At 44.0% G+C, this 15,463-nt stretch overlaps 1 protein-coding gene across 2 annotated transcripts in view; it reads left to right on the forward strand.

The window, feature by feature from the left end:
* Positions 1-15,463, forward strand: part of ADAMTS17 (ADAM metallopeptidase with thrombospondin type 1 motif 17) — a 290,517-nt gene that overhangs the window by 45,020 nt on the left and 230,034 nt on the right. For both annotated transcript variants that reach the window (XM_084773343.1, XM_084773344.1), the window contains exon 4: positions 338-507. In XM_084773343.1, coding sequence (XP_084629469.1) covers positions 338-507 — 170 coding nt within the window. The remainder of the gene's footprint in view (positions 1-337; positions 508-15,463) is intronic.

Below are 15,463 nucleotides of genomic sequence, written 5' to 3' on the forward strand. Positions count from 1 at the left end.
CTTTTCCTGCCTGCTTTGTGTGGCCCTTCACACTCTTGTTAGGAATGGGTTTCTATTTTCTGATGTTCAGGCTAAGGCACTTGCTTGACTATGGGGGTGAACACGGGAGAGTTTCATTTGATGTCTGGCCCCTCCAGCTCATCATCTGGTTCTCATATGGTCCCACTGGTGTCCGGGGAACTCAAGCCACCCCCATGTAACCATAGAGATAGCTGGCTTTGGGTCAATCCATGGCCACTTGAGACTGACCATTTTGTGGCACGGGGGAGGTCTTTCATGGTATGGTTTTATAAATCAGTAAGCAAAGAAGTGCACAAATGTCCTTCTCATTTTCTAGAAGAGAAGAGCAAGAGGGGCAAGCCGTCTCAAGACTGGAGGGAGCGGAGGAACGCCATTAGGCTCACCAACGAGCACACGGTGGAGACCCTGGTGGTGGCCGATGCCGACATGGTGCAGTACCACGGCGCAGAGGCTGCCCAGCGATTCATCCTCACTGTCATGAACATGGTGAGCCCACAAAAGGGTCCTGCCATCGGCAGGTTCAGATTTCTCCGTGAGGAGGGGAGCTTGGGAGGGAGGTGAGGCACCTTTATCTCCCGAGGCAAGGAGGCAGCAGGCTTGGAATCACAGCCTGTGATCCTGAGAGCAGGTGCAAGGAACTGGAGAAGGTTGGATTCTGGAATCACCTGCCATGCTGTTTTAGTGCACGGGTCTACTCAGTAGTGGGACTGCTCATGACCACACTTTCCAAGGCCCTCGGTACATGCAAAAGCTATTCCAAGTGACAGTCATATTGAGGGGAGAATTATTCCCTGTTGCCATAGTGATCAGCTTACTCGGACATGTTGGAATCAAACTTTAGTTGAAAAAAAAAAACAGCTTACCGTGTGCCGCAAGAACGTGTAGGAGCTGTGAGAAATACCTGTTGAGGATGCCAAGAAAGGGCTTAGAAAGCTACGTCTGTACCCAATTTGTTGAGTGGAAATAGAGAGAACCCTTCTCTACACAATGGATGGGTGAGGGTGTGGCTACATCCTCCAATATTAAACACCAAAGACTCTTTCTTTAAAGGCATCCACCTGCCACCCAGCCATCTGCTTCCCTAGCAAGTGCTTTTGAAGGCCGTCAGTAACCTTTAGTACTGTGTTCTGTGCCAGGGCCACAAATGCAACACACAATCTGCTCCTTCCCTTGGGAGGCTGTAGTCTTCGCAGGCAGAGCATCTTCTATCACATAGACCTCTGCAGAGACCCCTGAAGTGCAGGTGGAAGGCTGATGGTGATCCTCCTTCGGCAGGAGGCTTCATGACCAAGCAAGCCTTAATTAGAGAGGGAGGAAGCGCTGACCGGGCGAAGAGAGTGGAAAGGTCGCGCTGCGGTGCAACAGGTGCAAAGCTCGAAGGTACACTAGCTCCCTTCAGAGGGAGCTCAGGTGATAACAGCTGTACCGGGGACTGCAGGGGCCTTGAAGGAGTGTGCAGATGTGGCCCGTGGAGGCTGGCGGGGGTGAGGAAGAGGTTCTGAGGGGTAGGGGCTCTACCCAGGAGACTGGGGCCACCCAAGTGTAGGAGAGCCTCATGTTCTACACAGTGTTTGGAGAAGGAGCCAGGGCAGCTGCGTGCTGGGTGGATTGATGTGAGGAGCAGCAAGTAGGTGATGGGGGGAGGGGGGAAGAGGGTCTGATGTGCAGGGTGGGGGTGAAGGAATACAGGTAGGGCAAGACTGGCAGGGACTGGTCAGTTTCAGTAGGAGAGAAATCCCAGCTTAGCTAGTCTTACGTGGGTGCCTGGACATGGTGGAGCCACTGGCCGAGAAAAGGAGGAACAGAGAATTTGGAGTTCCTCAGTGGACAAGTCGAGCTTAAGGCGAGAGATTAGGCTAGAAGGCTTGTCTAGAAGGAGGTACTTGAGGCTTCTCAGCCTGGAGCTGGTACCCGGAGCCTTAAGAATGGGCAGCATTTGCCCAGATGCAGCATCTCCTATGAATAGATAGTTTTGGCGTGCAGTCACCCTGAAGGGCAGGTAAAGGAACTTAGGGGGCAGTTGTCCCTAAGGAAAGGGTGATGGGAACAGAAAGCTGGTTAATAATGCCAGGCGGTGGGTAAAGGTTTAGGATACAATAGAGCAGACTGAGGCGATGGTTGTTCTTTGGGGCCACAAGATACTACTTTAAGGCATTTGGGGCTGAGGCTGGGAGTGGCATTCCTCCTTCCCCAGAGTCTCTGCAGTCTTAGGGCCTGGTCCAATCAGGATCTCTTGCTCTAGAGCCCTTACAGATCCCTGACTATCCCAGAATGCCTCTGCTCTTGTTTGCCTGAGGGGATGGAGCCTGGGTGCTGAGAAGGAAGGCAGCCGGTTGTGACATGAAGGCTAGTTTGTTGGCTCCCAATTTGCATGTTGGAGGATGGTGTGTGTGTGTGTGTGTGTGTGTGTGTGTTGGTTCTTATGAATGATAACGTGTACAGGTATCTCATTTAGCTATCAAGGAGGAGGATGCTTTGGGCTCTAGAGGTGGCCTGGAAGGGTCCGTGGGAAAGGGAGGACACAGGAGCTGGGAGGACCTATTGACCCTCCCTTTAAGAATCTCTGCTCTGACTGTATTGTAGCTGGGGCTGATGCCCTGAAAGGCTGGCAGGCCAGTGCAAAGCTCACCACTTGGCCCTGGGGGGACAAGAGCCCACAGCTCATCTGAAATGAGTTCAAGGGCAAGGCGACTCTGGGTTATCCTTGATGTCATGGGTTATCGTGGACAGGGCCATGCTATTAGACCCATGTCCTTTCCCCTGACCAGCCACAGGGCAATAGGTGTTGATTACCTGTGTCCCACTGCACTGGGACTGTGGTAAAGAGGATAAGTCCCTTGTGCCCTGCTGTGTGAGGCTCCTGTCCCAGGCTGCTTTTGTCTTTTGTGAAGCCTTTACCCTGCCCCTCAGATGTGCTGTGCTCTGGGCAGAGTGGTTCCAATGACACCATCACTGCATGGTGAATTGCTGGTTGTACCCATACATCTCCTCATGGGACAGGCAGTCAGTCATAAGGCATTGATATCTGCTGTTATAAGCCGACTCAGATATAGGAAGCTCTTTAATCACAGCGGGGAAAGTATGGGACAATACGGGGAGCAACACTCCACCTGCCACCCCCACCCCCAACATGGGACATGAAGACTGTAGGACAGAAGACAGAGAGGCCCAAGTCTTTGCTTTCACCTCAGCAGCAGCTTACGCTAAGTTGTCCATAGCTCCCAGTCCTGCTGTTGGGACCAAGCGTTTTTAATTTGAATTTTGAAGCCTTCAGAGAAGGTCTACAACCTACTAAGGGAAATTGCATGGTATAAACAATATGGTGTGACGATGCCTGTTGCTACGAGATGCCTCTGTGTGTGATTTCTGGGCTGTTGGAAACCAAAAGCTGGTAGTCAGAGTCCTCAGAGATGCATGCAATGGCACCACTCATCGGCCCTTTCCTGCGGTGATGGTCTCAGAACAGAGAAACCAGTTCATGCCTAGACAAATGTCTTGTTTTAAACAAGATCAGCCGCTGCCACCACCACTTCCCTTCTTCAATCTTCTAAATGGTGGGTTATGAAATCCCCAGATTTCTCTCCTGCCCACGGCTGCTGTGGAGTTGGGGGATCTGAGCTAGAGAGATACCGGGTAAGCCTGGAGGAAGGAAAAGGACTGTGGCTGGGATCAGGCCCCAATCATTACAGTTTCCCGAGGGACCACAAGCAGGACCAGCCCCTGCAGCCCATCTGTCTGCTCCTCCTGTTCTCTGGGGATTCAGGAGTGAAGCAGGCGGCTCCTCCGGTTCCTTGGGTTGGAAAGAAACCCGCTTGGCTTCGTGACCCTCATTCAGATACTGGCTGTGGAAAATGGCGGCTCTGGTGCCTGGCAACTATCCATCCCCTGCTTGCCCTTCCTGCGTGTGTCTCTGGGCAGAGATCCTGCGCCCTGATATGTCACACCCAGGCTCCAAAGGCAGAACCCAGACAAGCCCCATCAGTGGCAAAGGAGACAATCACATTTCCTAAGCTGGGAGAACTTGTCGTCTTGTGTTTTGTTCATGATTTTCCCAGACATCTCTCACAGTTTGGATGCATTTGACCAGCGTTAACCAGTGGCCTAAAGATTCTTGTGGGAAAAGAGCAAAAAGCAGATGCTAAGTTGAACTTCAGCCCTGACAACAACAGGGTGTTTTCTGTTCTTACTGTTTTCTCTCTCTCTTTTTCTTTCCTTCCTTCTTTCTTTCTTTCCTTTTCTTTTCTTTTCTTTCCTCTTTTTCCATGTATTTATTTATTTAATCACTTTATAACCTGATCACAGCCCCCTCTCTCCTCTCTTCCCAGACCCACCCTTGTGTTCCTCTCTTCCCCTTACTCTTCCCTTCTCAGAGAAGAGGAGGATGCCACCCCCCTCCCTATGGGTGTCAACCACTATGGCACATCAGGTCACAGCAGAACTAAGTGTATCCTCTCCCACTGAGGCCAGGCAAGGCAGCCTAGCTAAGGGAAAGGGATCCAAAGGCAGGCAACAGACTCAGAGACAGGCCCCACTCCCATGTTAGGGGACACATATGTTGACCAATCTGCACATCTGCTACATGTGTGTAGGGGGCCTAGGTCCAGCTCTTGCATGCACTATGGTTGGTGCTTCAGTCTCTGTGATCCCCCATGGGCCCAGGTTAGTTGACTCTGTAGGTCTTCTTGTGGTGTCCTTGACCCATCCAGCTTCCTCAATCCTTCCACCCACTCTTCCACAAAACTCCCAGAGCTCCTCCTAATGTTTGGCAATGGGTCTCTGCATCTGTTTCTATCATCTGCTGGATGAAGCCTCTTATAAGACAGTTATGCTAGGCTCTTGCCTGCATGAGCATCAGAGTATCATTAATAGTGTTAGGGGTTGTCTCTCTCCCATGGGGTGGGTCTCAAGTTGGGCCAGCCATTGGTTTGCCATTCTCTCAATTTTTGCTCTATCTTTATCCCTACATTTCTTGTAGGCAAGACAAATTCGGAGTCTAAGGTTTTATGAGTGAGCTGGTGTCCCCCCCCCTCCCTCTACTGCAAGTCCCACCTGGCTACAGGAGGTGGCTACTTCAGGCTCCTTAACCCCTGCTTCTAGGAGTCTCAGCTAGGGTCACCCCCATAGACTCCTGGGAGCCTCCCCTGTCCCAGAGATGCTCCCTACACTGATTTCTGTTCTCTGCCCCTACCCCACCCCCATCCTCCCTACACCTGATCCCCACCTCCATTACCCTCCGCATCCTCTCTCCCATCCAGTACCTCCCTCTGTCTACTTCAGATGTTTATTTTATTTTCCCTTCTGAGTGATATTCAAACATCCTCCCTTGGGCCCTTCTTGTTTCTTAGCTTCTTTGGATCTGTAGATTGTTGTCCTTGTTTTTAATAGCTGAATGATATTCCATTGTGTAAATGTACCACAGTTTCTTTATCCATTCTTTGGTTGAGGGGCATCTAGGTTGTTTGCTGTTTCTGGCTATTAAGAATAAAGCTGCTATGAACATAGTTGAGCAAATGTCCTTGTTGTATGGTGGAGCATCTTTTGGGTATATGCCCAGGAATGGTATACCTGGGTCTTGAGGTAGAGCTATTCCCAATTTTCTAAGAAACCAACAGATTGATTTCCAAAGCACTGTACAAGTTTGCACTCCCACCAGAAGTGGAGGGGTGTTCCCCTTGCTCCACATCCTCTCCAGCATGTGCTGTCACTTGAGTTTTTTTATCTTAGCCATTCTGACAGGTATAAGATGGAATCTCAGAGTTGTTTTTACTTATATTTTTTCTGATGACAAAGGATGTTAAACATTTCTTTTTTTTTTTTGAACATTTCTTTTAGTGCTTCTCACCATTAGAGATTCATCTGTTGAAAAATATTCTGTTTAACTGTGTCATATTTTAAAATATGGTTATTTGTTTTGCCAGTGTTTAATTTCTTGAGTTCTTTGTATAGTTTGGATATATAAAGGCCCTCTGCCGGATGTAGGGTTGGTGAAGATCTTTTCCTATTCTGTGAGTGGCCACTTTGTCCTATTGACAGTGCCCTTTACCTTACAGAGGTTGTTCAGTTTCATGAGGTCCCATTTATTAATTGTTACTCTTAGTGCCTGAGATGTTGGTGTTTTGATCAGGAAGTTGTCTCCTGTGCCAATGAGTTCAAAACTATCCCCCACTTTCTCTTCTAATAGATTTAGTGTATCTGGTTTTATGTTGAGGACTTTGATTTACTTGCACTTGAGTTTTGTATAGGGTGATAGATAAGGACCTACTTGTATTTTTCTACATGCAGACCAGCACCATTTATTGAATATGCTTTCTTTTATTATTGTATAATTTTGGCTTCTTTGTCAAAAATCAGGTGTTTGTAGGTGTGTGGGTTTGTCTGTTTTTGTGCCGATACCAAGGGTTTTTTTTTTTTTATTACTATTGCTCTGTAGTACAGCTTGGAATCAGGAATGGTGATCCCTTCAGAAGATCTTTTATTGTACAGGATTGTTTTAGCTATTTGGTGTTTTTTACTTTTTCATATGAAGCTACTTTTTTCAGATCTGTAAGGAATTGTGTTGGAATTTTGATGGGAATTGCATTGAATTTGTAGGTTGCTTTTGACAAGATGGCCATTTTTTTACTATGTTGATCCTACTGATCCATAAGCATGGAAAATCCTTCCATATTCTGATGTCGTTGATTTATTTTTTCAGAGGCTTGAAGTTCTTGTCATACAGGTCTTTCACTTGCTTGGTTAGAGTTACACCAAGATATTTTATATTATATGTGGCTGCTGTTTCCCTAATTTCTTTTTCAGCCTGTTTATCAGCCTATATAAAGGAGGGCTACTAATTTTTTTGGACGTAATTTTATATCTAGCCATTTTGCTGAAGGTGTTTATCAGCTTTAGGAGTTGTCTGGCAGAATTGGGGCAGGGCATCATGTCTGTATACTATCATACCATCTGTGAATCACAGCGTCTTAACGTCTTCCTTTCCAATTTGTGTCCCCTTGATCTCCTTTAGTTGTCTTATTGCTTCATCTAGAAATTTAAGTACTAAGTTGAATAGATATAGAAAGAGTGAGAAGCCTTGTCTTGTCCCTGATTTTAGTGGAATTGCTTTTAGTTTCTCCATTTAATTTGCTGTTGGCTATCGGCTTGCTGTTTATTGCCTTTATTATACTTAGGTATGGGCCTTGTATCCATGATCTCTTCAAGACTTTTGTCATGAAGGGGAGTTGGAGTTTGTTAAAAGTTTTTTCTGCACCTAGTGAGATGATTGTGTGTGTGTGTGTGTGTGTGTGTGTGTGTGTGTATGTGTGTGTGTCTGTGTTTGTGCACGCGCACATGTGCACACACGTTTCCTTCAGTTTGTTTATATGGTGGATTACATTGATGGATTTTTATATATTGAACCATCCCAGCATCCTTGTGATGAAGCCTATTTAATCACAGTGGATGATGTTTTTGATGTGTTCTTAGACTCGATGTGTGAGTGTTGTATTTAGGATTTTTGCATCAATGTTCATAAAGGAAATCGTATTGAAGACCTGCTGTTCAGGTACCAGAATGTTGAGGTCCAGCTTTGACATCAGCTGGGGAAAACTGAGGTGGTGCATGAAGGGGATCAATTATTGTTATTGAGGATGCCAATGATACTGCCCAGTGAGGGGCTGGAAGCCCCCTTTATAGTACTCATACAATTCACATATTAAGGGGATCATAAGGACCACAAAGATAACAAGCAGAGCTATGCTTCATAACAGCATGAAGTCCTCAGGTAGGTAGTTCTCCGGGTTATGCCTCGCCGAGACATACCCATCCTGGGTTTGCTAACTGGTGGGCTCCGTCTATGAGTTCTAGAGATGTTTTGATGTTCTTCCTGTACATCTCCCAACAAAATTGGTCTGAAATTTTTTTTCTTTGTTGAGACTTTGTGTGGCTTTAGGTCTCAGGGTGACTGTGGCCTTATAGAATGAGTTTGGCAATGTCCCTTCTGTTTCTATTTTGTGGAATACTGTAAGGAGTACTGGTATTAGATCTTCTTTGAAAGTCTGGTAGAATTCTGCACTAAAACCGTCTGTCCCTGGGCTTTTTTCTGTGCAAGACTTTTAATGACTGTTTTTTATTTCCTTAAGGGTTATAGGTCTCTTCAGATAATTTACCTGATCTTGAATTTATCAAGAAAATCATCCATTTAGCTTAGATTTTCCAGTTTTGTGGAGAATAGGTTTTTGAAGTAAGACCTAGTGATTCTTTGGATTTCCTCAGTGTCTGTTGTTATGTCCCACTTCCCATTTCTGATTTTGGTAATTTGGATATTTTCTGTCTGTGTCTTTTAGTTAGTTTGGCTAAGGGTTTGAATATCTTGTTGATTTTCTCAAAGAAGCAACTCTTTGTTTCACTGATTTTTTTGTATTGTTCTTTTTGTTTCTAATTTAATTTATTTCACTCAGCCCTGAGTTTCATTATTTACTGCCATCTTGGGTGTGTTTGCTTCTTTTGGTTCTAGAGCTTTTGGGTGTGCCTTTAAACTGCTAATAGGAGGGCTCAACAATCTCTTTATGAAGGCATGTAGTGCTGTGAACTTTCCTCTTAACGTCACTTTCACTGTGACCCATAAGATTGGGTATGCTGTGCCTGTGGGCACCAGGCACCTGTAATGTAAAAACATACATACAGGCAGCAACTCATTGCCAGAGGGCAGTGGCGTGTCTGTATTTGATGGGAACAGATTTTTGGCTTTTTAGGTAAAGAAAGTACTGGAGATGGATGGTGGAGATGGCCGCACACAGGTGTGAATGCATTTAATGCCACTGAATGTACACTTTAAAATGCCCATCCTGCTTCTCACATGTTCTCCCGGAATCTGTAGTAAGCTTCTCAGTTACTGTGCTGTTTGCTGTCTGTATTCATGCAGATGGCCCAGGAGATCCATGAGTCTGTGAATACAGGACCGAGTAACCAGTGCCTCAGAGTGACATCCTTTGCCAGTGACTTAGCAATGAAATTATTTTAACAAATACTGACCGTAGTTTGTTTTTGTTTTTCTCTGAAAATTCTTTGCCTTTTCAATAAAACAAAGCTTGGAGAAAGACTGAAACACGGACAAAGCTGGATCTACCCCCGCCCCCAACTTTCACAGTTTTTTATTTTTAACTAAAATTCTTTTCATACAATATGCTTTGGTCATATTTTCCCTCCTCCCCTGATTTCCTCCCAGATCCCCCCGCCCACCTCTTTACCCACCCAACTTTATGCTCTTTATCCCCCACCTTTCTCTCTTGGTTTTTCAAGACAGGGTTTCTCTGTGTAGCTATGGATGCCTTGGACTCACTTTGTAGACCAGGCTGGCCTAGAACTCACAGAGATCCACCTGCCTCTGCCTCCCGAGGGCTGGGATTAAAGGCATGCACCACTACACCTGGCTTGTCCCTCTCTCCCTCTCTTTTAAAACAAAGAAACAAAAACAAAACAGAAAACACAAAAATAAAAATCAAAACAAATAAGACCAGCAAGATGAAGGAGGAGCAGGAACAGGAATAGGAGGTAGAGAAAGAGGAAGAGGAAGAAGAGGAGGAGGAGGAAGAAGAGGAGGAGGAGGAGGTCAAAAGGAAGCAAAGTAAAATACAGCCTACATAAAAATACCAATGAGTACATCTCCTACTGGCTAACTAATCCAGGCCTGACCTGGAATGTGGTTTATATACCCAGTAAGATCCCATTGGAGAAAACCTATTTTCCCCTTGGCCAGCAGGCATCAATGGCAAATATCTTCTTAGTTAGGGGCGGGGTCCCGTCTGGCTGCATCCTGCATAAAGTTCTTCTGAGTGCTGCTATAGTTTCTGTGAGTTCATGTGTGCATCAGTGTTGTTGTATCTGGAAGACAGTTTCCTTGGAGTCATCCGTTCTACATCCTCTTCCACATGGGTCCCCGAGCCTTGCTGGGGAGGGTTTGATGAAGACATCCTGCTTAGGGTGGAGTGCCCCGAAGGTGCTCACTCTCTGTACACTGTCCAGTTGTGGATCTCTGTGCTAATTCACTGTCTACTGGAAGAAGCTTCTTTGATGTGGATTGAGTGATGCACTGATCTACGGGTATAACACTATGCCATTGGAAATCATTTTATCGCTGTGTTTCTTCAACGGAATAATAGTACTATGTTTTCCCTTGGGCCTGTGACGTTTAGGTTCTTGTCCCCTTTAATAGTGTCAGGTGTGGCTTCCATCAAATGGAGTGAGCTTTAAATCCAAAGAGTGGTTGGTTATTCTTCTAACATTTGTGCCACTGTTGGCACCAGGTCAGTGTTGTAGGTCACAGGGTTTACGCCTGGGTGATATTGATGATTACCTTTCTCTTTCAGTTTGTGTGCAGAGTTCCCTCTGGTACCCTGAGTGCCAGTCAGCAGGTTAGTTAAGCCCCAGCTTACTTTTCAGTGTTCAGTGACATAATCGAATGTTTTTATTCAGAAGTAGGGGCTTATCATCAGGTTGTAGAGAGTAACCTGTAGCCCTGGCAACAGTTGTGATGTTTGGGTGTTTCCATGGGGCCCCTTTGGGCAACAACTCAACAAAATATAAAGTATTCATGGGCCAGGGGTTTTACTTGATGACATTGTCTCTCTTAGTATTTGTTGACTCTAATTAGATTTCGTTCATATATGTATATACTTTATATATAACTTCTATATAGTAGGTTTCCGTATGGTTTTTAAAATATTGTTATTGGTTGTCTTTCCAAACATTCCCTCCTTTTCCTTTCTCCCCCATTCTCTTCCCGTTAATCCTCCTCATTTTCCCGTTATAATGCCACAAAACTATATTATATTTCCTTGGGAAATCTTTTTTGCTTTTTCCCTTACTAGGTACCTAACCTCTGTGGTAATTCAGATTATAGCACACATTACGAAAGCCTAGCTGTAGCATCCACGTATAAGAGAAAGCATAGTATTTGTCTTTTGGGGTCTTTCAGGGTGATTTTTTTCCTAGCTCTATCCATTTACATGCATAGTTTATAATTTTATTTTTTGTTTTTGTTTGTTTCTTTGGTTGGTTGGTTTGTTCAGGTTTTTTTGTTGTTATTGTTGTTGTTTTGAGACAGGGTTTCTCTGTGTAGCCTTGGCTGTCCTGGACTAAGATGTGTAGACCAGGCTGGCCTCGAACTCACAAAGATCCACCTGCTTCTGCCTCCTGAGTGCTGGGATTAAAGGCATGCACCACCATGCTCGGCTTATAATTTCATTTTTAATAGCTGAGTAATATTTCATTGTGTAAATGTGCCACAGTAAAACATTTTAGTTATCTATTCTTCAGTTGATGGATAACTGGACTCTTTCCAATTTCTGGCTATTATAATGAACATAGATGAGCAAGTGTCTCTGTGGTCAGATGTACAGTCCCTTAGATACGTTCCCAAGAGTGGCGTAGCTGTATCGTTAGGTAGACCTATTCCCAGCTTCTTGAGGAACCTCCACAGTAATTTCCATAGTGGCTATACCAGTTCGCACTCCCACCAACAATGGATTAGTGTTCCTCTTTCTCTGTATCTTCCCCAGCATATGCTGTAACTTTTTTTATTGATCTTGCCATTCTGACTGATGTAAGATGGTATTTCAAAGTAGTTTTAACTTATATCCCCCTTTAAATTTCTTCAAATGTTTCTCGGTCATTTATGTTTCATCTTTAAAGAACTATCCACTTTGTTCTGTACTCCATTTTTAAATTCGGGTTAATATTTTCTTGACACTTAGTTTTGTTTTGTTTTTTTCAGGTGTTTATATAACCTAGATTCTAACCCTTTATCAGATAGATAATTGGTAAAGGTCTTTTCCTGTTCTGTAGACTGCTGCTTTGCCCAAATGATGGTGTCCTTTACTGTACAGAAGGTCTAAGGTTTCATGATGTCTCATTTATTAATTGCTGGTGTTAGTCCTGCTAAGAAAGTCTTCCTGAACGGATGGGTTCAGGCTATACCCCAGGTCCTCTCCTACCAGATTCAGTGTATCTGATCCTAATGTCAAGGTCCTTGATCCGTTTGCAGTTAAGAAGTAGGACGATCGATCTGAATCTACACGCATTCATCTGCAGTCAGCCATCCGGTTCAACCAGTACCATTTATTAAAGGTGGTATCTTTTCTCCAGCGTTTCTGTTTGTTTGTTGTTGTTTTGTCAAAATCAGGTATATGGAAGTATTTCTGGCCTCTAATTCAATTCTATTGATCAACATATCTGTTTTTATGCCAGTACCGTGGCATTTTATAACTGTAGCTCTGTACTACAGCTTGACATGTAGAATACTGATGCCCCCAGCAGTTCTTTTATTAAAATTCAGGATTACGTTAGCTATCATCTCTCCCTCCCTCCCTCCCTCCCTCCCTCTCCCTCTCTCTCTCTCTCTCTCTCTCTCTCTCTCTCTCTCTCTCTCTCTGTGTTTCCATATGAAGTTGATTGTTTTTTAAGTTTGTGTTAGAATTTTTATGGGGATTGTGTTGAATCTGTAAATTGATTTTGGTAGGATAGTCACTTTCACACTATTAATCCTTCCAATCCTACTAATGAACATGGGAGATATTTCTATCTTTTGGTGTTTTCTTCAATGCCTTAAGTTTTTATCATACAAGTCTTTCAGCTTTCAGTTGCTTGGTTAGAGCTCTGTCTCTGTTTCTGTCTGTCTGTCTGTCTGTCTCTCTCTCTCTCTCTCTCTCTCTCTCTCTCTCTCTCTAATATATATATTGTGATTTATCTCCTAGCATATTTGTCACTTAGATATAGGAATATTACTGATTTTTATGTGTTAATTTTGTATGCTGCTACTTTGCTGAAAGTTGTTATCAGCTGTAGGAGTCCCCTGGTGGAATATTTAGGGTCACTTATTTATATTATCATGCCATCTACAAATAAATATACTCTGACTTCTTTCTTTCCTATTTGTGTCCCCTTGTTCTCCTTCAGTTGTCTTACTGCTCTGGCTAAGACTTCAAGCACTATATTGAATAGCTATGGAGAGTGAATGTCATTATCTTATTCCTAATTGTAGTGGAAACATTTGAGTTTCTCTTCCTTTAGATTGTTTTGCTGTGGGCTTGCTATATGCTGCCTTTATTATGTTGAGGTATTTCTTTTATATCCCTAGTCTCTCAAGGCTTTTATTATGAAGGGATACTAGATTTTGTCAAAAGTCTTTTCTAAATATAATGAGATGATCAGGTGATTTTTGTCTTTCATTTTGTTGAGATTATCGATTCTTGGCCTTTTGGCTAAGACCAAGTATAACTTATGTTGTTGATTATATTTATTGATTTACATATGTTTAACAATCTCTGCATCTCTGGTATGAAGCCAATTTGATTATGGTGTATGATCTTTTTGATGTGTTCTGGACTTGGTTTATAAGTATTTTTTTTTTAAAGATTTGTTTATTTTATTTATTGCACATGAGTGCTTTAACTGCAGAAGAGGGTATCAGATTACATTATAGGTGGTTGTGAGCCACCATGTGGTTGCTGGGAATTGAACTCAGGACCTCTGGAGGAGCAGGTGGCGCTCTTAACCACTGAGCCATCTCTCCAGCCCCTTGGTTTATAAGTATTTTATTGAGAACGTTTGCATCTGTTTTCATAAAGGATTGATCTATAAATTTTTGTTATTTGATTTTTGTGTGACTTTGGTATTAGGGCAATAGTAGCTTTGTAAAAAATAATTGGAAAAATATTCCAGTTTTTATTTTGCAGAATAATTTGAGGAGTATTGGCATTAATTCTTCTTTTATGGTCTGGTACAATTCTGTACTACATCCACCTGGGCCTTTTTCTGGTTGGGGACTTTTAAATACTGATTTCACTGGGGATTAATAAGTTTGTTCAAGTTGATTATTTGATCTTGCCTCAGTTTTCTGTGCCTTTGACCTGGAATTCTCCTGCTTCCACTGTACCTCTGTTTATAGGTTTACTCTTTTCATAGTGTCCCAGAACTCCTAGATGTTTTATAGCTGGAAATTTTTTTCTTTTTCTTTTTTAAGACCTAAAAAGGCTGAGAGGGGAAGCAAGAAAGGTCTAGGGAACCTGGGGTTCACACCAAGAGTCAGAGCCTAGGAAATGGAGGTGGGTCGAGGAGGGGCTCCTGCGGGTGACTGTTGGGGGACTGAGAGTGAATCTGGAGAGACTGGGTGGTTGGTTCTGGCTGTGCTTTTTTAAATTCCTTGACTAATTTGCTTTGATTGAGCTATCTATTTCTTCTACCTTGTCTTCAAGACATGACATTCTCTCTCCCATGTCTTTTAATCTGTCGATGAGGCTTTCCTCTGAGGTTTTTGTTTGACATCCTGAGTTCTCATTTCCAGCCTTATGTCAGTTTGGGTTGTCTTCACTGCTCCTCTTTCTTTGTTAAGTTCTACTTTCATGTCTTGAAATGCTTTTATTATTCCATTAAACTGTTTGTATTTTTATGGCCTTTATTAAGGCATTTATTCACATCTTCCCCAAGGGTCTAGGCACCTGGAGCTATGGTGTTGGAAGTGTTCCTTGGTGTAGGTATCTGCTCTTGTCTTCGTTGAGCAGTTGGTCTGTTCTTTGGTTGTTCTTGTCGCCCTGGATCCTAGGCAAATGTGCTGCCTGAGGGTTCCTGCTGGAGAGTGTTTCTGTAGGTTGTGGGTGTATAAAGAAATGGAGATGGGTTAGGAGGAAAGGCTGAGAAGGGAAGCAGGAAAGACCTATGGAGCCTGGGGTTTACACCAAAAGTCACAGCCCAGGAAGTGGAGAGGGTAGGGTGGGGGAAGGGCTCCTGAAGGCAGACAGCCAAAGGACTAAGAGTGAGTCTGGAGAAATTGGAACAGAAGAGTTGATGGGGGTTGTTCTGACTGTATGTATATATATTTGTTTATTTTTATTATTCCATGATTAATTTGCTTTGAAAAGGCTTTTGTATATTCTGAACACAGGACAGGGATTTACGTTGTATGCACAACCCAGTAGGAAGTGTTTCCACATAAGATGTGATTATATATTTACCCACCTCACAGGGTCCCCAGGCAGCCGTGTACAGTGGAAAGTCTCCTGGGTCTCCTTAGCACACCTGGTGTTTTTAAAGAAGAATAGCAGAGGGTGAAGCCAAGCCATAGAAGATGAAAGGGGATTGTCTGGAGGGACCTGGCTGCCCGGAGCAGCCTCCCACCTGCACCCTGTTAGCAGCAGGCACTGGCGTGGATGGCAGAGAGGAGAGACACCAAGGAAAACTTGCCTTAGGCAAAGTGGCCTTGTTTTCCAGGTGGGAAGGAAGGAGTTTTATGAAGCCTGGATCAGGAAGCTTGGCTCTTGTGTCTGTTGGAGGTGTGGGTGATAAGCCACCTGGAGTTGGGCTCATGAGGCAATAGAGGAGGTATCCAGGTCAAGAGGAATATGGGAGCACCAGCAAGGCTAATAGGGGAGCAGATTAGCATAGGTCAGGGCACAGGCAGAAGTCAAGG

Source organism: Acomys minous (assembly GCF_964271855.1).
Source record: "Acomys minous genome assembly, chromosome: 2".
Lineage (NCBI taxonomy): Eukaryota > Metazoa > Chordata > Mammalia > Rodentia > Muridae > Acomys > Acomys minous.